Genomic DNA, 26,199 nt, shown 5'->3' with positions numbered 1-26,199 from the left:
AAAGAAAAAAAAGTAGGACTGTAGCAAATGGGACTCTTGATATAGTTACCTCTGCACTTCCCCAAATCAATACTTAAAAGAGTGTCCTCGGCAAGACAGTATTTAGAGTCTAAGTTCTAGAACAGTCTAAGTACGCAAAATATGTTTTAGTATCTTATTGAATGTCAGAATCTTTTTACTCATTGTGAGACTTGTCTTGCAAAATGTCGAAATTATCTTCTTTAATAAAGAATGTATTCTTATATACATCTAATGAACTTTTGGCATTTAAAAAACTTATCCTGTCATGTTTTTAATCTCACCCTTTCAGTTAACATTATTGACACGTCTTTTCCCTGCCAGCATTCTAAAGGGCAGCAGAAAAGCAGAAGTACCAAGGTTTATGTAAATGATCACTTATCACTGAAGCTGTAAGTGGTCTAAAATTCCTTGCCGTTAGAAACAATGTTATACTACAATACTGTTCACACAGCCTTTTTGTAAGCAGGGTCTTTTCCTGAGGAGGGTTTCCAGAGTAGGGCTACTGCGTCTCAGTATGGATCTACGACCTGCAGACTGTAAACTTCTGTGGGGAGAAACATTTACAATTACACAGATCAGAAATGAACGACAAATCTACAGGCACAGCACCTGATCCTCCAAGTGCGTGACAGAGAACGTTCCTGGAGACCCTCCGTACTACACAGCAGGCACCGTGCTAGATGGGCTCGGTGGAACATTATCCAAATTCCTATTACACGAACAAGTGTGTGCCCAGGCGGGATTTATATGCTAGTGATATGTAATTTCACCTACCATCAAGTCTATTCGGGAGTCTGTGGAAGAACCAGAATATGGCAGTTGTGGGTCGCACAATCTAGTTATTCTTGGTGTTTACAGAGAAGGGTAGTATCACCTTGAATCTCTGTAACCATGAGCTTCTACATTTAGACTACATAGAAGAGAGCCCAGTGTTCCTGTATGAAGACCAGTATCATGCAGAAACACCCCGATGTTATGCTTGGTGATACGCAGCTACTTCAGGGCGCCTGCTGTGTCCGGCCGCCGTGTGGATGTTTTGAGAGCTGAGGTCCATCTATTGTTTATGTCCATGCCCTGGGAGGGGAGGCATTTTTCCCTCAGACTGAAGTCTGGTTCTGCAAGCGCAAAGGCAACTGTCTAGTAGCTGGAGGGAGAATCAACAGCTGTGAGGCCACCCACGCGGGAAGAAGGACACCGCTCTCAGCTGTCTCTCCACTCGGAGCCCCAGTTGGTCCTGACCCCACACAAATTTGGTGTTCTCACTTTGATGTTTATGAACCGATTGCATTTAAATGCAGGATAATGATTCAGGGGTTAGAGAAACTGTTATTTATACAAACGTGGTTAACACCTCATCATTTTCAGCTGGCTGTGCTAATAATGCTCATTGTGCTCTTTGTTTTCGGGTTTTTTTGCCCAAATCTGCAATCTGAATTGGCTCTGGCAGGATGTGGCTGTGTGCTGGCATAGACTGGAAACTGCCGGACGACCCCAGAGGGCTGTGACTGAAGACACTTCTCCAGGGGACCTCCTAGCGTACGTGGTGTCTGGTGTCTGTGGGTCTGGCAGTCCTCCAGCTGTCCTTGTTCACGTATCATAAATCTGTTCTTTTAGGGAATCAATAAGATTTACAGTTGGATGTGTTCCTTCTGAAAACTGTAGACGATTACACTAAAAAAATGAAATGCTATTTGTTATTAACAGTGGCCTCATATTTAAGGACAACAGCTACCTGAGGAAATCATGTAATTACAAAGCAACTTAATTTATCTTCTCCAAAATACAAATATTGAAAAAAGAAAGACAGTGATTTAATCAATAAAATTACACCAATATTTGTATGTGCTTATATTGTATCCATAATTTTATCAGAAGAACTCACAGACATTTCAAAGCTTACTGCTTCATTATCAGACTAAATATATGCTAATTTTACTCTTTTCATAGTTAGATAGACCACCACTAGCTACATGCAGCTTTTAAAATTTAAAGTATTTAAAATTAAGTAAAATTTAAAACTCTGTTCCTTTATATCACCAGCCACACTGCAAATATTCGGTAGCCCCTTGTGCTAGTGGAGATATAACGTGTCCAGCAACACAGACAATCATATTGGACTATACTGACTTGGACACTGAAATTATAAGGAATTAGCTCAGTCCTGTAACATATATCCTTGCTTATATCCTTGGTTGTAAATGCTGCCTACAAAAAGCATTTAACAGACAGCTCAATACGTACCCCTGTAATTGGAGGGGCCGGGGAAAGGGGGAACAGGTGAGCAGTGCTGAACTAGTTATTCTTGACAAAGAAAACATGCTCTGTAACTGTCTCAGAGGACACCTCTTCTGAGCACACAGGTTCATCACCTATCTAGACAAAAAGCCCGGAACTGTAACTCCCTAAAATTATGCTTAGTAGCCTGGATGAAAAATATTCATGTGGTTCTCTAAGCTAGAAAGCACTCTTCAGAAAATCTAAAAATTACTTACGAAGCATTAGAAGATACCTTCCATCTGTAAAATTCTGATTAGAGTTATTACAACTTAGTATTTTGTTAAACATCAATCACGGTTGTAAATGTCTTTCATGAACTTCAAAGACCATCCTACTTCCAAATTTGTTCACAGGTCCTATTGATTAATACATTTAGTCAAGCCTCAGAGAAGTTCACCCAGTGAAGAAGTTCGCCAGGCCTACCTTGGCTGCAATAGTCGCTAAGATTCATCTATCCACCTGGCCAAAATTCAGACTATGGTTTCCTCGCGCCTGCAAATATCCGCAGGGCTTAACGGTCTCCCCATGACTAACATACCAAATGGAGACAAACATCACATTAATCCTAAGAGATGCATTTAAGGAAAGAGCAGAATGAATTCTGCTTCCTTCGCTTAACTTTCTCATTTTAATTTAAGTCAAGAAGCAATGGTAAAGTTATACCACATCTAAGTTAAAAATGTACAACTTGCTATTTTACATACTGCTATAGACTATGTGTCTTCCCAAATTCATCTATGAATGCCCTAATCCCCAATGTAATGGTATTTCCAAGTGGAGCCCTTTGGAAGGTAATTAGGTCACAAGGGTGGAGCCCTTATGAAGGGGATTAGTGCCCTTATGAAAGTGACTGAGAAAAGATGATCTCTCTCCTCCCTGAGCGAAGACACAAGAAGTCAGCTATCTGCAAACCAGAAAGAGGGCTCTCCCCAGACATCGAATCCGCTGGCATGCAGCTGGGGACTTATCATCCTATAGAACTATGAGAAAAGTCTGCTGTTTTAGCCACCCAGTCTATACAATATTCTGGTATAGCAACCCAGGCTAAGGCAGCCAGCCAGACACAGACACATACATGCTTTTCTTAAGAAACTACAAAGGTTCAAAAATATATCCACTAATTTTTCAAATGTTTATTATTTTTAAAAAACATTTATTTATTTGAGAGGGAAATGGAGAGAGAGTCTCCCAAGAAAGCCCTGCACTGAAAGTGGAGCCCAACGTGGGGCTCGAGCTCACGACACTGAGAAACCAAGAATCAGACACTCAACCAACTGTGCCATAAGGCACCCCTCAAATGTTTATTTAAAAGTGAGATTCACGTTGCACATACATAGCAACAAACTAAACACAATAATGGTTCTCTCAAGTCATGAAAAAGCCCAAAGAAAGAAAACCTCCATCCCACTTCACTCAGGACTCTTCTCAGCACATATATTTATAAAAATCTAAGATAAAAACAACAAAAAGGAAGTAAAGCTAAACAGGGAGCAAAAAAAATTATCCAAAGTTTGCAAAAGCACTGCCTCATTTATTTGACCTCCTCGTTCCTCTGCGATAGAAATACTTACGCTCTGTGGAGGTTTCCTTTACAGGCATTTTAGGCCTTACAATTTCTTTAACTTCCCAGCAATGCAATTTATATCTACAGTTTGCTTACGTTTCTGTTCACACTTCAACCTTGGGAAGTCTCTGCTATTATACGTTTAACTAGGACATCTTCAGGCATCTGTGGACTGTATCCAGATGGCTTTGTAACGAAGTACTGTACTCTCACCACCTGCACAGGTGGCAGAATTAGTTGGTGGTCACTGAATATTAGGTCTATTCATATATGCAAAACACAGTAATCAAAAGAGCCCTAAGGTTTACCAGAATATAAACATTCCCTTTCCACTCCCTTGTAAAACACACAAAATATTTTTAAAAACTTGGAACCTACCCTCAAATAAACCTTCTGGAACCTCCTCACAGGTCATTTTCAGTCCCGAGTACCGAAGGTGAGCCTTCGGACCATTCCAGCTAAAGGGCTTCCACAGTATACTTTTCAATGAGCAGAGTAATATTTGATCTATGTAGAATTCTAAGTAACTTGAAAATAAACCCAATACTCCGACTCCAAGCTAAAGTGCTAAACTATTAAGATTATTCTAAGTATTTTCAGCCTAAAACAGGTATTAATTTGGACTCTGAGAGCTCAATGCCTAAAAACAATGAATAACCAACACTAAACTATGCTAAATATTGACAACATTCACGACATCTAAATATCCACATAAGGGGATAAGATAATAGCTGGTTACTGGTTACCTGGAAACTATTTTCCACAGTCTTTCTAAACAAATAAAAATTATCTTTTTATTATTACAGTACTCTAACTAGTTAACAAAAATAAAATCCAAATATTGTTATGTCGAGATAAAGCAGGGAAGATCTAGAAATGTGGTTCTTTTTCTCTTCCCTAGTTAACTCAAAGATGATGTAGGAAGATGGAACAGATGCAGATCCATCCGACTGATGTGAAAAGAATTTAAATGTTGTGGGTAAAATACTTAGGGTAGAGGCGCCAGAGCTAGAATATTTAAAACACTCATCTCAAGATATAGATTTCATTTCTAAAATAATAGGCTCATCCTTGGATTTATATTAAAACGTAATGGTATTTTGCTTATATATTGCATAGCTAAGATGCAACAATACTAAAACATACAAAATATCCCATTTTTATGACAGAAATTATTTCATGTACTTTGAATATGCTTTATAGCGTTCTAAAATAAGTGATCGATCTTTTATACTGGCAAACCGCCATTGATTCAGAATGCACAATTTCTGAAAGAAGGATATCTGCCGATGTTCTCTTCCTTATTTTCCGTTAAAAACTCTTGCCCAATTTTTTTTTTAATTAAAAACTATGTGAGTTTATGTTTCAAAAATATTTTAGTAAATAAATAGTTACCTACTCTGGGCCCCTGGGTGGCTCCGTGGGTTAAAGCCTCTGCCTTCGGCTCAGGTCACGATCCCAGAGTCCTGGGATCGAGTCCCGCATCGGGCTCTCTGCTCAGCGGGGAGCCTGCTTCCCTCTCTCTCTGCCTGCCTCTCCGCCTACTTGTGATCTCTGCCTGTCAAATAAATAAATAAAATCTTAAAAAAAAAAAATTACCTACTCATTTCTATCATCCAAATGTACTATTCAGAGGAAGTTTTGCAAAGCTTTAATATGATCCAGAATAAGATTAAGAGCAAAAAAGAAATATAATCTTTAATTCTGGGGAGAAAAAATTTTTAACTGCTGCAAAGAATTTTCTTTTTCAAAATCATGTATGTGTTAAGTGATAATGAACCATTCACCTGCGTTAAGTTCTATCATGATAGTTAGCACTCTTACTATTTGGAGGAGTACTGGTTCGCATTTATTTATGTTAACTGACAAAATGGTAGTTCTATAATTTAATAAAACACTTAAGTTCAGAAGTTGGGATAAATACAAAAATGCATCACTTGATATCTTAAGTGTACACCTTCCTTTATAATAATAAGTACCAGGCCATGGACTAATTTAACCTTGGGCAGGTAATACCTGTAACACTCAAATGGGCTTGAAAATATAAACGTCTCCGTTCCAGCATAAGTTGAAGGGGAGGACGCAAGTATGTGCAGATGAGCGGTAGAAGGGAGCTCTCTTTATGACGGAAAGATGGGGAAAGGAATGGATCCCTTTTTTAAAAGGAACAGATCACAGTTACTAAACAATTCCTTTATAAACTGCAGATCTTAGACGTGGTCTCAAAGAAATTTTGGAATTATATACAACAGTCTTACTTTCTTTTGGTTTAACATCTAGATACTAAGCCACCTAATTTAATCATCTTTACGGGAGTGACAAGGAACCAAATCTCCAAACAGGTGAGGCATCCCGACGAGACCACCTGCAGCCAAACTCTCCCGTTTCCCTGGTCAGTCAAACCAAGCAGGAGAATTTAAACTAATTCAAGTGTCAGGGAAAAGCTGGGGCAGGGGCAGAGTCTAAAATACATCAAATATGCTTTCTAAGAAATTATGCCTCACTGCGTAGGTTAAACATGAGAATTTCCACCTCAGTAAATCTCTCATACAAAATAACCTAACACTTATGTGTGTTTTAGCATATAAAAGGACATAATAGAAAAGTAGAAATTTGGTGTGTTTCTTAAATCTTACATAGCACAAGTTCTAAAAATGAAATCATCACGCTGAATCAGAAATACTATCATGTTAGATTACACTACACAGGGTTCTCAATAGCTCACCAAAACAAATACCATAAACTCCCCTCACGAAAGCACAAACACACAGAACCAATAAAGCTAGAAAGCTGACAAATACTAACTTCAGGGAGTTCATTTTAATTATGAAAAGCACTGCATTTCTAGAAACTGCTGATACTGGAACAAAATACCAATATCCATGACCAATACATAAACTTATAATGTTCTGGGCAAAGTGTGCATTTCGCTAGTTAAGCAGAAATACTTCTTTTTACATGTTTGAGAAACAATGCTTAAAATCATACAAGGTTTGAAAAACTTAATTTAACAAAGTTTTCACGAAAAGAGAAAACACCCAGGTTGGTAATAATAAAAGTCTTTTGGCTTTCTTACAAATGATAGCTCCACAGCCGCGTAGCTCTGAGAGCACAGAGCATTTCGCTAGGAAAAATACACTGACTGTGTGCTGTGTTTCCTCTACAGTCTATGTATCCAGTCGCTCCCAGAGCCTGGCTCACTGGTTATCCGCATCATCACTCTCTTGGTCCCAGTCTTTCATGGATGCTCCCATCATGAAATCATCACGTAAGATTGTCCATCCAGGGCCCTCTTCTGATTTCGCTTCAGTCTGAGGACAATTACAGAAACAAAATATCAAAAGACAATTTAATCATAAGGGAAATAAAAAAGCCCAAGCTACAAAACTAACTTGTCAACACTTAGTTTCAGAACAGAAATGAAAACAAGACAAATTATAGTTAATTTACACACTGTGATATAAGCACAAATATGGAATAGAATTATACGTTAATGAACTATTTTTAACCCCATAAAAAATTATGGAAGCAGGGGGAAGAGAATATAGTAGAATCTAGGTTTGCTATGAATTTTTAAAATCTGGCAATCGAAAAAGACTTAAATATTATTTAATGTTTATGGATGATTTATTAGAAAAATTCTGGCAAACTATTTTAAAATAAAAAGGAATTTAACAAAGCCTTATCATACATAATAAAAGAGAGAAAAGGAGACTAACTTGGTATTGTGTTAGGTTTTTATAGATGTTATCTCATTTAACATTTGATAAAAATGTGAACCAAATGTTCTTTATTTAGGTTATGATCTCACTGCCTGACCTAATCATGTAGTCAAAAGACTAATCACATGCTAAAAAGATAAATAACTGAAGCAAGCAATAAACGTAATAGGTAGCCAATTTTGCTTATTTATAGGATTTACATAAAACTATGACAGCTGAAGTACAACCTTGAATTTCATGGTACAACAGCACCACCTTGTGGTATTAATTAAGTAATACAATATATGCGACCTCAAGTTCTGGGTTTCTTTCCTTCATTCCACAAATGTGCTTCAAGCACTGTTCTTAATGTTGGAAATACATTCGTGAACAAAACAAAGCCCCTGTTCCCTGGGATCTAACAGTCTACACCTTTCTATTTAAACCATTCATAAAATACAACGTTGGGAAAAACTCCCAAAGTATGCAAGAACCCATGATATTTGGCTAAAAAATAGTGTTATCTTTACGAGAGCTATTAACCATATAAAAAGCAATTTTTAAGAGAAAAGATATTAAAGACATTTCCTGGGTTACAAGAGATTACTTATCTAATTCTGCTGAAGCTACCTTCTATTTTAAAAAACATCGCTCCAAAAGAGCCAATTCTATTTAGGAGAAAAAGGATACTATTACAAAACAGGAAAAATATCCTATTGGATTCACCCTTGTCTTCCTGGGATCAAAAAATCAAGCAAAGTTTGTACCTAAATGTAAAGACTAAAGAGTATACAAATTGAGCAAAGATTTCAGAATTGTCTTAAGTCAAACAGTGTGCTCTGTACTTTAATTAAAACAACACAAAAAAGAAAAAATATCGGTGTTTTTAGAAACCAACACTAAAACAACTGCAAAGCTTCTCATGCCCACACTGATATGGGAGTGAGCAGTGAGAAAGGAGCGCGTGACTCCACATGGAGCCCGCACACACCTTCACATCACTCGTCTCTACGGCTCCAGAACTACCTTCCTAAAACTATTCTTGCTTCTGTTGGATTTAGTTACCTAACTGGATAAAAGGCTATTTTTTTTTTTAATTCAGCTCAAGATTTCTTTGCCAATCTCCTCACCTTAAGTAAGAGAAAAAGCTGTTTCCTTGGAGCCACTTAGATGCAACCAGAATCAAAACACCTCTCCTACCACATAAAGCGTTCAAAATTTTCAAGTAAATTCTAAAAAGTATAGGACTCCTGGGATAGCCAATGCAAGTACCTGACCAGTAAAGACTTCACCCTGACACTGATGTTCATGTTTACACATGAACAGGCACACTCTCTGCGGTAAGCTTCCACGGGCAGAGTTACACCCAATGCGCTGGCAACATGCCCCCAACCACGGGAAGGCAGACCCCTCACGACTGAGCTCAGTGTAGACTGTTTCTACGTGAGAGCGCGTCCTGACAGCCCACCTCGGCAGGACTGTGGGTGACTCCTCTACTAGGCAGCATCATAAAAGCTGTTAGCAGCCGAAAGCAAAGGAAGGAAGAAGAGTAGAACAGGGACAAAGCCTTAAACAGGTAGTTCAGAAACAAAGAAAAGAACCATAGTGGACCAACGGAAAGAACTCACTAATTAAAATGTTGAAAGCAACTGCCCAGCAAGCTTGTCTTGAAAGACGATTATGCAAACATATATTTCAGGCAAAGAGAACAATCATAGTAAACTCGAAGCATCTCTCAACGGTCCAATGCAAAGAGTAACAATGAAGTCAAGCTTTGTTGGGGGATTTTGGTTGTACTGTTTTTGTTTTTTTTCAGCAACTGATTGTCTATATCAATAATTTTCCAAGTGTGGTCCCCAGACAGGCAGCACTAACATCAATATCACTTGTTAGAAAATGAAAATCTCAGGCCCCATTCCAGACCTCCTGAATCAGAAACACTGGGAGCTGGAGCCTGGCAACCTCTTTTCATAAGTCATCCAGTGCTTCTGACACTTGCTACAGACTGAGAACCACCAGTCTATAAAAGAACAAATAAGTCTTAGTTTCATTCTCTGCTACAAGACCAAGTAAACGTTATAGCTGAGAGAGAAAAGATTTTAGATTCTGGAAATCCAATGTTAGGACACCTCACTAGATGTTTCTAAAGTCGCCATCATCCAAGCTCCCACATTACAGTGCTATCTTTATACTGTGAAGCAAAAATATGGACAAAAACAAAACAAGAGAAAACAGTACAAACAAGTATGGGTTAATGTATTTTAAAAAGCAGGTATTTTTTATAATATTTGTCCTGATGGCAGTGCAAGAAACACTGTGTTTTAAAGGCAACAGGATGACCCTTTACTTTCTCTGCCTACACTTGCTAAAGTGATACGCAGCCAAGAAAAAAGGCGGGGGTGGGGGGGAGTCTACGTAAGGTGGCAGCTGGAACATACACAACTAGTCCTGCTCAACTGCAAAACTCACTAAAACAACAGAAAAGTGCCTTGTCATTTTAAAGACATAAATCACAAGGAAAAGATCCAGAGAGACAGCAGTGACACCATGGAAGCGAGACGGGCCAGAAGACTGTCTGGTCAAAGCCACAGAAGCGCACTCTTAGGACTGCAACTGTCAAGACGTGACAAACCCAGTTCACACAGCCGGGTCTCAAGAAACCAACCAACCAACCAACCAAAGCCCCGGGAACTAGCACTCGCTGGGTACTTTGGGAATTGAGGATTGGAATGGAAGGCTCAAAACAAAGAGAACTGGGAGAACCTTACGTTGAGAAGCGATCAGATCTCTGGCTCCCCTTGCCCATTCCACACTAGCTGGGTGGGAGACTGAAGCTTTACCCTCCGGAGAGGTGATGGGCTAAGCACGGATGAAGGCGCAGGTGCAGCACCAGAAACAGAGAATTAAGTTATACCCCCTGCTCCCCGATAACGAGTCTCAAACCTCCTCACTTTGGGCTCCCAAGAATACTGGGAGGCAGGGGCGCCTGGTTGGCTCAGTGGGTTAAGCCTCTGCCTTTGGCTCAGGTCATGATCTCAGGGTCCTGGGATTGAGCCCCGCATCAGGCTCTCTGCTCAGCGAGGAACCTGCTTCCTCCTCTCTCTGTGCCTGCTTCTCTGCCTACTTGTGATCTCTGTCTGTCAAATAAATAAATAAAATCTTAAAAAAAAAAAAAAAAAGAGTACTGAGAGGCAGATCTTTCCCTTCAGACAGGAAATCAGGAACAGCCTAGAGAATATCTGGCCAGTCACTAATAAACAGCCCCCGGAGAGAACAGCACACGAAGGCTCCTGTCACATGCACAATATCCGCACGCGCACAACTTCATTGCCTCTTTGGGATTATTTGTTCTAAATCATGAACAGACGACTAAGGACTATCAGAAAGGAAAGAGAGGGTAACAAACACAAACATTTAGAAAGCAGCTTGTAGGAAAACAGAAGTGTTCAAAGAGAAGAAAATTTAGGGGAAAATACCATTAGTATACTCAAAGAATTAGGAGATGATAGTGCATCCACACAAGTGGTTGCTATTTAAAAAGAAACATTAAGAGAGTAACAAGGAGCCTGAAATTAAAAACATGATGGCAGAAATAAAAACATCAATACAAGGGTGAGAAGCTAAAGCTGTGGAATCAGCCAGAAAATAGAGTAAAAAGAAACAAGTGATGGAAAATAGAAGTCAAATAACTGGAGGACCAGTCCAGGAGATTCAACATACAAATAACAATTATACAGAGAGAATACAAATATGTAGGGGAGGAAAACCAATGAAATACTTCAAGAAAACTTCCCAAAAGTAAAGGACACACACTTCCAGAATAAAAAGAGCCCTGAGAGTGTCCAAAATACAAAAGAAAAACCAAGCCACATCAAGGACATCATGTACAATTTCAAAATAATAGGTACTGGAAAAATATCCTGTAAGCTTTCTCAGGTCCGAAAGAGAACAAACAAGTCACATACTTAGAGATGATCAGGAATTAAAACAGATACAGATTTTCCCATAAGCAACCCTATAAGCAAGAAAGCACAAGATACATTCTTCCAAAATACTGAAGAAATAATTCCCAACTTAAAATGCAATACTCAGATACACTGTTATTCAAGTATGAGGAAAGAACAGAGGTACTTTCAGATTTATAAGGTACCCAAGTTTACTTCTAATTAAGCCTGTCTCAGGGAACTACTGAGAACGTCCTCCACAAAAACAGAAGAGTAAACCAAGAAGACAAAGACACAGGACAGAAGAAGTAGGCAGTCCGACCGAGGAAAGAGAAGGGAAGTTCGGGGCGCTGGGTGGCTCAGTGGGTTAAAGCCTCTGCCTTCAGCTCAGGTCGTGATCCCAGGGTCCTGGGATCGAGCCCAGCATCAGGCTCTCTGCTCAGCAGGGGGACTGCTTGCCTTCCTCTCTTTCTCTGCCTGCCTCTCTGCCTACTTGTGATCTCTGCCTGTCAAATAAATAAATAAAATCTTTAAAAGAGAAGGGAAGTTCCAGAGTGAGAGTAAACAGAGACTCGAGAATGGTAACCGAGCATCAGGCGCACAGACATCCTAGAACACGGCATGTACCGTAACCTGACAAAAACACTGAAGATATGCTTCACCACAACAGTGGGAGTAAACCAAGAAAGAAGAAATGTGATCCAGTAAATATGAAATCCAATCCAGAAGAAATTCCAAGGATCATAAAAAATATAAGTCGCAGGATGACAACTGTGAAGCAGCCCAGAAAAAGGAGAATGGGGCAGTCTAGGAGAGAACAGCTCAAAAATACATTATCTGAGGTAATTTGATTTTGAGAAACTAAACTAAGGAAGTTACATATGAAAATCAAGGCGATTATTAACTTAAGGAAAAACAAATAGAAAAGAAACAAGTTAAGAATACAGAGAGGCATAAATGCCAATGTAACGAGCTAAAGGAGTAAAAAGTGGTTGTCCTGGGGTAGAAGCCCCAAAAGAGTAGGCAGAATAGGGCAGAAAACTACTTACAATAATCCTTTTGGCAAAAATGTGGCCTCTTAAACAACATGGATAAGTAAAAATTAATTTAAATGGGGAAAAACAGGACCAAGTAATAAGAAAACAAACTATTCCTTGATTATTTCCACAAATTCTAAGTTTTGCAGGCCTCCTCTAACATCCTCCCCAAAAATCTCCCCCAAGACTCTCTCTCAGTTTTACTAACTATGATTCTGTTTCCCTTTCCAACTTATTGAAATGAAAAAAAAAAGTTAAAAACATGAATTATGCTATGAAGTTATTATTGCCAATTTACATAATACTGCCTTATTTCTAATTCTCTTAAAATTCCTAGCCAGAAAGCAGCTGTCTTCCTCATCTTATAGAAGGAAACGAAGGCTCAAAGAAGTGAAGGAACTTGAACTCAAATTCAGTTAATAAATGGATGAGACAACACTCAAGCACAAATCCATGATTCCAAAGTCCAAGTTCTTTCCATAATACTATACTGCTCTAAAACTTAGTAAGAACACTATTATTACTAAATCGCCTGTTATAACCTATAAATTATACAGTACAATGAGTACTAAAATATACTGAAACGGACTGAATATGTTTAACACAATTTCTATAAAAGTCAGAACTTGTGGGGGGCACGTGGATGGCTCCGTTGGTTAAGCATCTGCCTTCAGCTCAGGTCATGACCCTAGGGTCCCGGGCTCCCAAATCAGGCTCCTGCTCATCTGCTTCATCCTGTCCCTCTGCTCCTGCTTTCTCTCACTCTCTCAAATAAATAAACAAAACCTTTAAAAATAAATAAAGTCAGAACTTGGGAATATTATATTGCACAACAGATTTACATAATTATCAATTTACTATATCTTTTCCATAAAGATGATTTATCATTAGGTATAAAAATTTTCTGAATATTTGGACCATCCGCAAAAAAAACGTCGATCAGAGATTAATAAGAAAAGGCGGCTGAGGGAAATTCCAAATGTGTCATTCACTGGAACACTTGCCTAGGGTGATTCCTAAACAGATTGCGTTACATGTTAAGACATCATGAGAATTAGGGTTTTTTGGTTTGTTTGTAAAATGGAGGTAGTGGTAATCTGATGCATTACTTTTATAAAAGGAATGAAAACCAACAGAGTTCTGGATCTGAATCACAGTTGACTATTGATTACAACACTGAAAATCAGAAAGCTCAGAGGTCCACGTCTTCAAAAAAATGAAAGATCCTTCCCTTAACCTTGGTACAGATATACTGCAAGATACAGGGAACCACACTACCCAGTTTAGGCTCAGACAGGTGCTCTCATCAGGAGGAAGTGGTAGGAAGGTTCAGCACAATCAAAGCCGAGCAGGTTGTGCAGCCTGTCAGTGCCGCTGCAAAGCAGTACAAACTCAGTGACCTCCAGCAACCTGCACGGCAACTCTCTGGGCCTACATCAACCGACAAGTAACACTGATTAAATGCAAAAGTTTAATGAAAACCACATGATACAAGGAAACAAAATAGTCCCTATCCTCACTGGCCTGCTTTTATACAAATATTTAATCAAGATCATACAGAAGCAGTCTGTGTCAATTTTGAAGATGAAGACAACCCTTAAAAATGTTAATCAGCTTCCATTTCAAGGTTCAAACATACGCTGGCAGCTACTGAAAAGCAAACTGAAGACAGAGGTTTGGAATTATTCATTAGTCTAATACCAAATAATTAAGAGTTTAACCTCATTTCAATTCTGAAGGGGAAAATTAAAGTCAAATCCTAAAACAATAAACAGTATAATCACATCTATATTTAGCAATGAGCAATAGTTGTGATTTCATTGCTTTCCCTGAGAATGTTCAGTTTCCATTTTAATTTAGTTTCACCTGAATTTAAAAAGGTTCTTAACACATGGGCTAAATTCACCTTAATACCTTTATTGTTGCAAATTTTTTATAAAGCTATTTATAGTTTTAGTTAGTAATCTCCCCTCCAGCTGATTAAAGCCTATCTGAAAGTTCTGCCATGGAAATGAAGGATATATGGGAAATCCCTTTATAAAAAGATTTATTCCGGTAGAAATCAACAGAAATGAAACACAGCCCCGTATTTTTAGAATCTGAATAAGAACATCTATGGCTTTCTCTTAACGCCAGACATTAAAGCATCCCACGAACCATAAAGGTTATTTATTTATTTATCTGAAAGAGAAAGCAGAGACGGAGAACACACGGGGTAGGGTGAGGGGGGAGAAGGTGCCTCTCTTCACTTTTCTAGAACTCTGTCAGAGTTTTTATTTTTATTTCTTTTTTAAAGATTGTATTTCTTTCTTTGCGAGCGAGCGAGCGAGAGAGAGCACAAGCAGGGGGCAGAAGGGCCGAGGGAGAGTCGGACTCCTCTCTTAGCAGGGAGCCCCATGCAGGACTTAATTCCTGAGCCAAAGTTAGATGCTTAACCAAATGAGCCACCCAGGCACCCCAAAGATTGAAAATTTAATCAGAGAGTGTTGAAATTTTCAAACTGGAATGTACAAGAGTTCTAGTAAGAACATACAGATTCAAGGTTATATGGAAGATCCTGTAATCAGTACATACTCAACTTTCCTCTAATTCTCAAATCAGGGAATAAAATAAATTAAATATTAAAATAAATAAAATATTAAAATGGTTCTTAATATTTTATTTATTTATTTGACAGAGCAAGAGAGCACAAGCAGGCAGAACAGCAGAGGGAAAGGGAGAAGCAGGCTCCCCAGTGAGCAAGGAGCCCGATGTAGGGCTCCAATCCCAGGACCCTGGGGTCATGACCTGAGCTGAAGGCAGTTGCTTAACCAACCAAGCCTCCTAGATGCCCTAATTCCCAAAGAATTCTTAATAAGCAATTCCTAATTGTTTTGATCAATCTGTGCCTTCTTCATTTCTTCACACACTTGTTTTAGTTCGTTGTAACTGTTTTACTAGGACAGCATTCCAGGCAGTAAGCCCATTTGGGCTTTGTTTTTGTTAACTATTGTATAGTTTCCAGATTCTTGTACAGTTTACAAACTTAAATGGGTAACCTGTAAGATCCAAACAAGCAAGAAAAGTATTCAGTAGGCTATCCAAGGAAAAAAGACCAAGATGCTAAAATCATGTACCTTTAGATGTAGTCCAAGCACATGTTAAACGTAGACAGCTCTCTAAGAAAACCTAATTCTACGTAGCTTTCTGAGAATTCAGGCCTAATACTTCTAAAACTCTTCGGTGTTTGTTTCCCCATCTGCTGCACTATTTTTTTATTTTAATTTCCACGCTGCCCTGGATTTTACCATGTACTCAATGCACGCGACTGCTCAACGCGGTTCGCTCTGGCGGCTCCCATTCTAACTTGCTCTCTATATATTTAAATAGAGTTAAGTTTGAGGAAACATTTAAGCAACCCAGATGTTCCTCATTGTTTATAATCTCTTAAGAACTCTTAATAAGTTAAAGTTGACTGAACTGCCCAAAAGACAAATGTAACACCTCAAGAAGCCTTTTGACAAAAGTGCTCTATTATTTTTAGACTCAATTAGGAACTTGAAACATTGAGAACACACTCTGCCAGTCAGACGCTTAAAGCATATCGTTCTTCTTTTATCAACCTCGTTATATAGTATATAGATGAGAATTCAGACTTATAAACAACTTACTAGAGCTGTGAATTCATCTAGAAAACAGACACTAATTTTTAAAATCATAAATGTGTTAAAAAGCTTAAGTGAGAAAACATATGTAAAAGTTCTCTGTGAAACTATGAAATGTTACATAAACAAAACTTCTACCTAGTAAAAATATGCATGCTATCAATCTACCTATGAAAATCAACAAAAAGATTTAAAAATAAATAGACTGTCCTCACTAGAGATCCCTGGGAAAAGGGTGAATCCAGCTCTGGGCCACAGAAAGTACAAGGTTAATCCTGAGAGCCTGTGTCCCAGAAAGCAAGAAAATACTCGAAGGAAAATGAGGTCATGTCAGAAGGGCACAAGAAACTAGTTTGCATTGGTTCCTGTCCTCACATTTGCGAACTTAAGCATTAAAAAAAAGCCTAACAAGGGATGCCTGGGTGGGTCAGTGGGTTAAGCCGCTACCTTCAGCTCAGGTCATGATCCCAGGATCCTGGGATCAAGTCCCACATCAGGCTCCTTATAGCAAGGAGCCTGCTTCTCTCTCTGCCTCTGCCTGCCACTCTGCCTGCTTGTGTGCTCTCTCTCTCTCTCTCTCTCTCTCTCTGATAAATAAATAAATAAATCTTAAAAAAAAAAAAAGGCATAATGATTCTAAAATACCAAACAACTAGACATTCCTACATCTATGAAATTAAACCAAGACAAAAACAAGAAGGTGGGAGTGAGGGAGGAAGGTTAACTCGCCTTCCTGGAGCACTGGAGATGACTGCTAAGTCCACTCCTTACTCTGAACCTGGCCAGCACTGGAGATGACTGCTAAATCCACTCCTTACTCTGAAAAGCGGTCATTAAAAGCAAAGTTACATTAACCCCGTATTTTGGAACTTAAATTTAACCCTAGAAAAATAAATAGAAAATGAGTGAGAAAAGCACCCGTTTGCAAATTTCAATAATATTTAACTGTTTTGGACAAGGATCATCAATTGATGGTAACAGGCAAAAGATAGATGGGGAAAAGTATATTTGCTCCTTTCAAATTATTCATCCCAGAAATTACTTTCTAACTGTAGAGGAGAAAATGCACCTTTAATGAAGAAACATTTATTACCACTTTCACCAAGTGAAAAACCCTCATCGCTAATATGGGACATTCTGATACTGGGTCTCCTGAAGTGAGAGCATGCTACAGAAACAGCATCTACGTATTACACCTATGACACAGTTTAAGCCACAAAAATGTTGAACCTAAATCCTAACCTTTAGTCGTAACCTTCCACTTGCAGCGAAAGGGCACAGAGGAGCAAGTTCACAGACATGATGAAACAATCAGACAGATTCGGAGCTGGACTCATTCTTCAAGACAACTGGTTTAGTTATAGATGATCTTCTGAATTGTAGGGTATATGAATTTTATCTCAAGAAAGCGGTTTTAAAAAAAGAATTCCCAGGACAGTATGGGTATTGGCACCTTCAAATAATCACCCCCAAACAAAAACTAGACGCAGAGGAAGACAGGCAGACAAGTCTATATAACAAACACACGGACAAGTGTCAACAATTATCAAACCTAGGTGACAGAAACACTGGTCTTTCATACTTTCTTCCTGTTTGAAAATTCCCATTAAGCAACAGGGGAAAACAAGGATCCTGAACTTCCTATTAGGCAAGCAATGATTAAATACAGGATGCATCTGACACCCAATAAATTTTAATTAAGTCCCTGATAAAAGAATAGAAAATTAATTCTAATAGTGAACTTAGAAAGAATTCCTTATATGAGTTCAAAGAGTTTGTTTCATGATTCTGAAATGCTTTACTATAGTAATATTTTCTCTTACTTAACAGTTTTGAGAAATGAGATTTTAAAACCTATCAGTCTCGGGGCACCTGGGTGGCTCAGTGGGTTAAAGCCTCTGCCTTTGGCTCAGGTCATGATCCCAGGGTCCTGGGATCGAGCCCCGCATCGGGCTCTCTGCTCGGCAGGGAGCCTGCTTCCTCCTTCTCTCTCTCTGCCTGCCTCTCAGCCTACTTGTAATCTCTGCCTGTCAAATAAATGAATAAAATCTTAAAAAAAAAAAAAAACCTATCAGTCTCCACGCGCTGCTACACCTCTAATGAAGGGGCTGTGAGACCCAGGCAGACTCAGACGGCAAGCCCTCTCTCATCATTCTCCTTCGAGCCTCGGGGGTGACACTGAGGCTCATTAGCCAGCCCCACCTCTTCTAGCTCATCTAGGTGAGAAAGGGGAGACCCAGTTTTCAGTTCTGCTTCTCACGAAGGACCTCAGATCTTTTTAAGGAGCAGGCAGAAATGGCTGATTTGGAGCAATGTGGACTGGGTTTTAATCCAGATTCCACCAACTACTATCAATGTGACCGGGGGCAAGTCACTTAATATTTCTGATTTGGGGTTTCTTACCTCTAAAATGAGAATTCTAGGGACACCTGGGTGGCTCAGTTGTTAAGCATCTGCCTTTGGCTTGGATCATGATCCCAGGGTCCTAGGATCAAGTCCCACATCAGGCTCCTTGCTCAATGGGGAGTCTGCTTCTTCCTCTCCCACTCCCCCTACTTGTGTTCCCTCTCTCACTGTGTCTCCTCTCCCTGGCAAACAAATAAAATCTTAAAAAAAAAAAAAATGAGAATTCTAGTACTTCTTAAAATGTAACTATATAAAAACACCTCTCAAAGTACCTGGCACAAAGCAAACAGTACCAAGCCCCTTCCTAGTCCTTCTACCACCATTCCCACTTCCTAATGCCCTGAATCATCACATATATGCACAGAATCCCCAACTAGGGATATCTGGAATCTTCTAATGATGTTTCTACACACTAGTCACAAAGATGAGAACATTCAAATACTGTCGTATGAAAGCAACCACTTAGAAACCAAACTCTCCTTCGTAAGTAAAATCTTTAAAGTAACAGAGTTTAAGTATAGCTTAAAACGGGGAAGAGAAAGTTGGCAATCTCCAGTTCCCCAAAACCTAGGTTTATTATTATGTAACAATTTGCATCAATAGACTAGAGGCCCCTAAAATGAGAATTTTCCTAATCTAAACATAATTTTCACTAAATTATTGGATTTTTTTTGGATTATCCAGTAATTCATAAAGAGTAACAGGTTCTTTCCAAATTCATTTCCAACTTTCATCTTTGACTACTATTTGTTAAGAAAAATAAGAACTAGGGGCGCCTGGGTGGCTCTGTGAGTTAAAGCCTCTGCCTTCAGCTCAGGTCATGATCCCAGGATCCTGGGGCTCTCTGCTCCGCAGGGAGCCTGCTTCCTCCTCTCTCTCTGCCTGCCTCTCTGCCTACTTGTGATCTCTGTCTGTCAAATAAATAAATAAAATCTTAAAAAAAAATAAGAAAAATAAGAACTAAATATAAGGAACACAAAATGAAAGTACCTGCAGACATTTACATAGCACTGTGACAAGCACTATTCTAAGGACTCTACCTATACTAACTCCCTTGAGTCTTAGAGTTATCTCTATGAGGTGGTTATTGCTACCAGAATGATTATCTGAAACACTTAAGGAACTTGAGGCATCGTGTGGGTGCATAACCCATATGCAGTGTATTGCAGAAAAAGCGTTTCGACCCAGGCCATCTGGTTCCAGGCCATGGCCTCTGCTACTGTAGAATATCTCACACATCCCTCATCAACATTCTCATCTGCCTATAGCTCAAGCAAAAAACACCAATCAACTCATATTTGATTTTCAGCAAGAAACAATAAAATATTTTCTTAATTTTTGCAAATGTACCAAGTGTAAGCATGTAGCATAAGACTTACTTTGCACAGGACAATTATTAGAAAAAAAAAGCCTGAACCTCACTGATGAGAATCCTATACACACATCCACTCCAGCAACTTCAAATAGAACATTTCTTCAAATAGGGCCAGGAGACATATGGCACCATCAGTACATTTTATTTCAACAGTAACTAAAGATTTCTACAGAAGCCCCGTGATTAGTTCTGACGCTTCCCCCATACCCGTATTTCCCCCATGTCAAAATGCTGCACGCACCACGTTCCAAACATAAGTTTGCTTTGATTACAACTGCTGTCCAAATCCAAAACCACGCGACATTAAAGCTAAACAGCCTATTTTAAAAGGAGTTGAGAAACGGGCTTTAACAGCATGTGTACAATCATGCTCATTCTCATTTCAAACTTTGGAGTCTCTCTTTTGTCTAAACTCCAATCTATTTAGGCATTTTCAGTAAACAAACATTAAGCCGAATTATTTACAAAGTTAGAATTCCACACATTCCAGCCAGAGCTGCTTTTATGTGAGAGGAAAATACTGTCGCCGTGCAGAGCAGGGGCAACTTAAGGGCAGTATCGTTCTTGACCCACTTGCCTGCCTTTCATTTCCCCAACACCAGTTAAAAACTAAATCCTGAAAACTGCCAGGGACCACCTAGGGAGCTGCATGCAGAGTCCCTCCATTCTTCGGGAGCAGGAACTCAGCAGGTCTCTGAACCCTACAGAACGCAGTTTTTCACAGGATAGAGCAGTGCAAAGCTAGGTTTAGTTACTAACATACCAAAGCAGCCAGGTACTTCAAAAGTATTCCCACCACTAAATACGCAGCTATGGAGGAACTGTGAGGGCCATTACTGTGTATGAGAAACAAAGCCCCTAACTTACCTCTATGTTTGACATTTCAAGTGCTCATTATCACAAAAATCAGGAAAAAAAAATTGTGTGCATGTGTGTGTGTGTGTGTGTGTGTGTGTGTGTGTGTGTATATATATATATATATATATATATATATATATATTTTTTTTTTCCCCCCTGCTCCAGCAACTTTTTCCCCTGGGAATTTTTCACTGAAATTTGTTGTCCAGCAATCAGTAAAAAAATTACTTTCTAACAGAAACTACCTAACATTTCCCCTTACTACGAAATTATTATTGTGGCTTCATTAAAACCAAAGGTGAATGTGATACATGGCAATTTCAAATAAATGAAAACTGTGCAAGTTTAATTCAAGAGTTTGAATAACATACAGTCAAAGCCTTCCTAACAGCAGCCAATATATACTCTTTTGAGATTCAGATTTAAAATGCATCACATGCATCATATTTCCTTCAGTCCCACCTTTAAGGAAATAGACACTTAAATTTCAAGAAGTTTGACTGGGTTTAGTCAACTTTCAATAAAAGAACAAAAGAATAACCAGGACTTTGGAAAGTAAGGAAAAAAAATAACAGCTCTACATTATTAAAATCTTGATCACTCAACATAAAGAGAAAACATATCACCAGATTGGTACGTGTTCTGAACGGGATAAGGAAAGAGCTATTCCTGAGGGATAAAAAAGTGAAATTTTTTATGAGACCCTTTCTTACACAAAATATGAATTGCTGTTGCTTCCTTAAACACAGTGTCCTAAATACAATTTAATCTTTTTAAAAACCACTCGGGGTCAACATCACGGAATCCGGCAATGTTCCTTCTTACATGCTGGTGTGTAGCTGCTACGGGCCTTCCATTTATTTGGTTTAGGAGAGGAGTGGAATTTGCAGGTTCTGGATTATAGAATTCTCTCCAAAAAACTGACAATTTTTTTTTGACAATTTTTTAAACCTAGAAACATTTAATTATGGGAAAAACTCTCTAAAATACATGATGCATCTTCCCTGATGAAGTAAACAGGTACATTGTTTTAGGGCCCTACAGAAACCTACAGGACTTCTGAGTCTCTGCAGCAAGGGCTCACATATACTCTCCCCCCCTGGTCGCCCTCCCCCCTGTGTTCCCTCTCCTCCACTGACCAAGTGCCTCGCCCCACACCTGCTGTTTTTAACCCACTCCTTACCGTCCTTCTCATTTCTGATTACAACTTCATCTCACAAAAGTCCTCCTCTCTTGGGGGGAGGGAGGCCAAACAGGGGTTGGGGTTCAGCAGTGCACTTGTGATGAGCACGGGGTGATGCAGAGACGTGCTGAATCACTACACTGTACACCCGAAGCTGACATCATACTGTACGTACACTATACTGGGATATAAAATAAAATAAGCCTTCATCCCCCAAACATGTTCCATCTTTTAAAGGTTCAATTTTGTGAAAGCTGTCACCATTTCTGAATCTCCTGAGCTGTAAACCTCACAGTCATCACAATTCCCTTCTCTCCCTGAACCCTCTGAATTATGTTAGTTCCAATCAAATCAATCTATACCTTGAAACTACCTCTCTGACCTGGTTCTTGTCCATCAATCCCCACCCACCACATCTTAGATCAGGTTTTCCCCTCTTGCTTATGGCAACAGTCGCCCACTAGTTGGTCTTCTGACATAGTCTCTCCATCCTTCAGCATTCTTTTCCTTAAAAATAACCAAATCTGATCAGGTCACTTAAACCTGATGAAAAATTACAACTGGCTCTCAAATGCCCAAGAAATAATGTCCAAATGCCTTACCAGAAGTCTGAAGACTTAAAAATGTGATCTACTACTTCTCCTCAGGTTCCCTTTCCTAGCCTCCCACCAATCAGCAAATACCCCATATCCCAACCTCTACGAAAGAAGGACCACGAAAGGAAATTACAAAGGATGTGAAAAATTGAGAGCTGGTAGGCTTTGTTCCCCTGTAGTAGCACAATGACTGCCCGTTGCTTTTCCTTGGATCACCACTAGTGAAAATGTCACTCACTAGGACTCCATTCTCTGACATTTATTTCATTTCTTTTAAATGTTTTCAAAGATTCTGTTTCAAATAGGCTAGCTTCAACAGCACTGAACACTTGTGCTAATTTATGACTTTCTTCATGAAATTCTTTAGCTTGAAGGTAAATATTCCAACAGAAATGCCACTCACGGGTGCTTCCTTTCCTGTTATCATCAGAATTCACATTATAAAATGAAAATGCTTCTTTAGATACTCAAAGCACCTTTACCCAAAGACTGGGTTAGTCCAGCAAAGAAACTAGTACCTTTACTATGTTTGCTTCATGACTTTTTAAAACTAAAGCTAAGTGTCTCATACTCTCCTCAAGCACATTCCTCCCGAGAGTCACGTTTTCTCCGATCATCCTCCCAGCATTTTTCCAACTTGACTACCTTCTCCTTTCATAAGCAACACACCGTCTGTACTACCTGGAACATTTGCTCAAGCAATTTTCAAGTGGTTTCTCTTCTAGTTTCCACATGAAATGTTCAGTGAACTAAGTCATTCCCAAGAACCAAACCTCCACTGAACTTAACATTAAGTACTTTACCCCAAATTTCTACTTTTTTGGTTAAGAATCACTCTTTTCTTAGGCTTTCTCACTTCCACTAACTGTTTTTTGTTATGGCCCTATTTCACAAAGATATACATTTAAAAAAAAAAAGTTAATGTGATATGGCGTGTCAGTGACTCGAGAAAACGGACATTACTGAGGAGATATTGGGCAGTGAACTCACAAATAAATGACTTACTTCCGCATATAAGTTTTGCAATGTAAGGAATTTAAAAGAAAAAATGTTAAGTTTGTGAATGACAGATGTGTAATGTGTACATTTATTAAAGTGATGTACGTCACTGTACAAATGACCTGATTTCCCATGATGAAAGAGATGTGCAACTGCTATTAAGAAAAAAAACAGTTAACCCTTACTTATGTAACAGAAGAAACAGCTCCTTTTTTGATAGACAAAAATACTTAGAATACTACTTTCCCTAAGTTCTAGTGAGGGCTTTTTGATTTACAGACATTAGCTATTATCTCTTCTGAAATGAGCCCATCAGGTACTTTTTTGCTTTTGTTTTACTTTACATTATGTGGGTTCAGCTCCAAGAAATAAAGCATAGTAATTAATAATTCAAATGTAATTTAATGTATCAGTCTGACATCTTTTAAAATACTTACATCTTTTCAAAATCTCAAAAGTTTAAATTTCAAAATTTAAACATCAAAAATGATGTTTAAAAAGCGATTATACCTTTTTGGCCTCTAACGCAGGCTTTCCCAACTACTTTACGCCAGAGATCATGATTGCATACAATAAAATTAAGACAAAATAAGCAAGAAAAGTACTAAGGGCAACAATATTATCCAAAATTTAATCTGATATCTGATTATCTGATATCTGATAATCTGATTATCAGCAGAATCAAATTAAAAATACTCTGATAAACAGCTAATGATGTGAAAGGCAGTCTTTGGAACATATAAAAACTTTGCTCCAATCCAGGCACCAAAAGCCTTTGAAGACTATGGTTTTTAAATGGAGGAAGCAGACTTTGAATAGCTGAAGTTGTAGCTCACAAAAATAGTAAATATAGAAATGTAAAATGCAATAAATCAAATGTAGGTATGTAGGGCACAATATATATGACCCTTAAAACAGACAGGAAATCACAGATATGCAATGTGTAAAGGCATGATTTAGTAATTCTGCTTACCAGATTAAAAATAAATCAACACACTAGACATAAAAGATCATACACTCTCTTTTCTTCATTTTCTAAGAAATGATGTTAACCAAAGATATGCCAGAACATGAATCAAAGTACCTAAAGATCCTTAAAGGATAGAGATGATCGCAAAGCTGGTTTCCAAGAAGATGCAAATACAAATACAGGAGGGGTGTATATCTGCCATCAGTGGACATTTTCCTCTTCGTAAGGCTAAAATTTTAGAAAAATGTTTACAGACAAGTAATTTTTAAATAATCCACTTCAAAACATTAAAAATCTCCACCTCAAATACTTAAAAATTTATTGTTTGTGAAATACTTTATAATTAATTTAAGGCTCCCAATAATTCCATTAAAGCAATACGAAGTTACGGTAAGATTAACCTTTTTGCTTTTAAATTAAAAAGGAAGTCTTCCATTAAATAGCAGACACACATTTATCTCTAATTCTTACGGAAAGCCCACTAAAATTAAAAGTATAAAAAGTTATAAACAAACAAGGAAATAAATGAAACCTGGTTAGAGTTGTGATAACCAGTTAGAGAGAAGGAAAGCTAATGTTTACGTGAGAAACTGGATCCATGCTCAGGAACTGGAGGCAAGAGGGGAGGCAGACGTGAGGGGTGTGATAAAAACACAAGATGTCTGACAGTCTGTGTAAGAAGCAGACTTTTCATTTCCCTTTCTGACTTACGGAGGCAGGTGACCGACCCTACCAAGGACATGTAAATTAGTCTCTGAAGACATTAAACCAGAAAAGGTTTAAATGCAGGAACACTGATTCATATAAAGAGACGGCACTGAATAAGCCTATGTACCACGATACTGTTTGACTTGGGGCCACACCGCCCCAACCTCTGCCTCTGTGGTTACTTTGCCTGCCACTTCTGTCTATCAAATCTCCCCTGTGCATCTCCTGGAAGGATACTTAACACGGGACTTAGAACCCACCCAGAGAATCCGGGATACTCTCTTCACCTCAAGATCCTTAAGTTAACTTTATCTGCAAAGACCCCTCCTCTGAATAGGCACATTTTACAGGTTCCAGGAATCCGAACACAGACTTATCATTTTAGCGTTCCGTCTACTAGACTGTTCCGTCTACTACACATAATTTAGCCAACACATCAATTAAAAATGAAGATATCCTACATCCTTTTCCAGAAAGCTACCAGTCAATGTGACCTTATCAAACTGAGAGTGAGAGCCAAGAGAAAATAAGACCGTCCTAGAAACAGGGGCAAAGGAAAGTAAAGGGAATCCCTGGGCAGTGATCAAGCAAACCCCAAGCGCACACCAGGGTAAAGAACCGCCAGCCGAGATTATAGCAGCCTCTTTAAAAAAAAAAGAGGCAACTGTTACCTCTAGGAAAATAAAAACCGTAAGAAAGCTAAGTTGAAGAATAAAGTATTATTGTACCTGCTTTGTTCAGGAGTAAATGGTGTTCACACTGAATACTGATCTAGCTAAAAGCGTTAATACGCTACATCAGAAGGGCAGAAGGATGCAGTACGGGAGGTATGGCAGCAAAGGAAAGAATGACAATTCTTGGTCCTGCATAAAGGTATCTAATATTGACCAAAAAATAAAATAGTCTAAATATTATT

The 26,199-nt window shown here is 38.7% G+C and overlaps 1 protein-coding gene across 1 annotated transcript in view; it reads right to left on the bottom strand.

Annotated features, from left to right (window-relative positions):
• Positions 1 to 3,564: 3,564 nt before the first annotated feature.
• The window catches only part of RRP15 (ribosomal RNA processing 15 homolog), a 42,245-nt gene continuing 19,610 nt past the window's right edge, over positions 3,565 to 26,199 (bottom strand). Inside the window, exon 5 of the mRNA XM_059413351.1 lies at positions 3,565 to 7,173. Coding sequence (XP_059269334.1) covers positions 7,060 to 7,173 — 114 coding nt within the window. The 3' untranslated portion in view covers positions 3,565 to 7,059. The remainder of the gene's footprint in view (positions 7,174 to 26,199) is intronic.

This window comes from Mustela nigripes, chromosome 10 (genome assembly GCF_022355385.1).
Source record: "Mustela nigripes isolate SB6536 chromosome 10, MUSNIG.SB6536, whole genome shotgun sequence".
NCBI lineage: Eukaryota > Metazoa > Chordata > Mammalia > Carnivora > Mustelidae > Mustela > Mustela nigripes.
The sequence above is the reverse complement of the archived record's forward strand: the minus strand, read 5'-3'. Positions and strand labels throughout refer to the sequence as shown.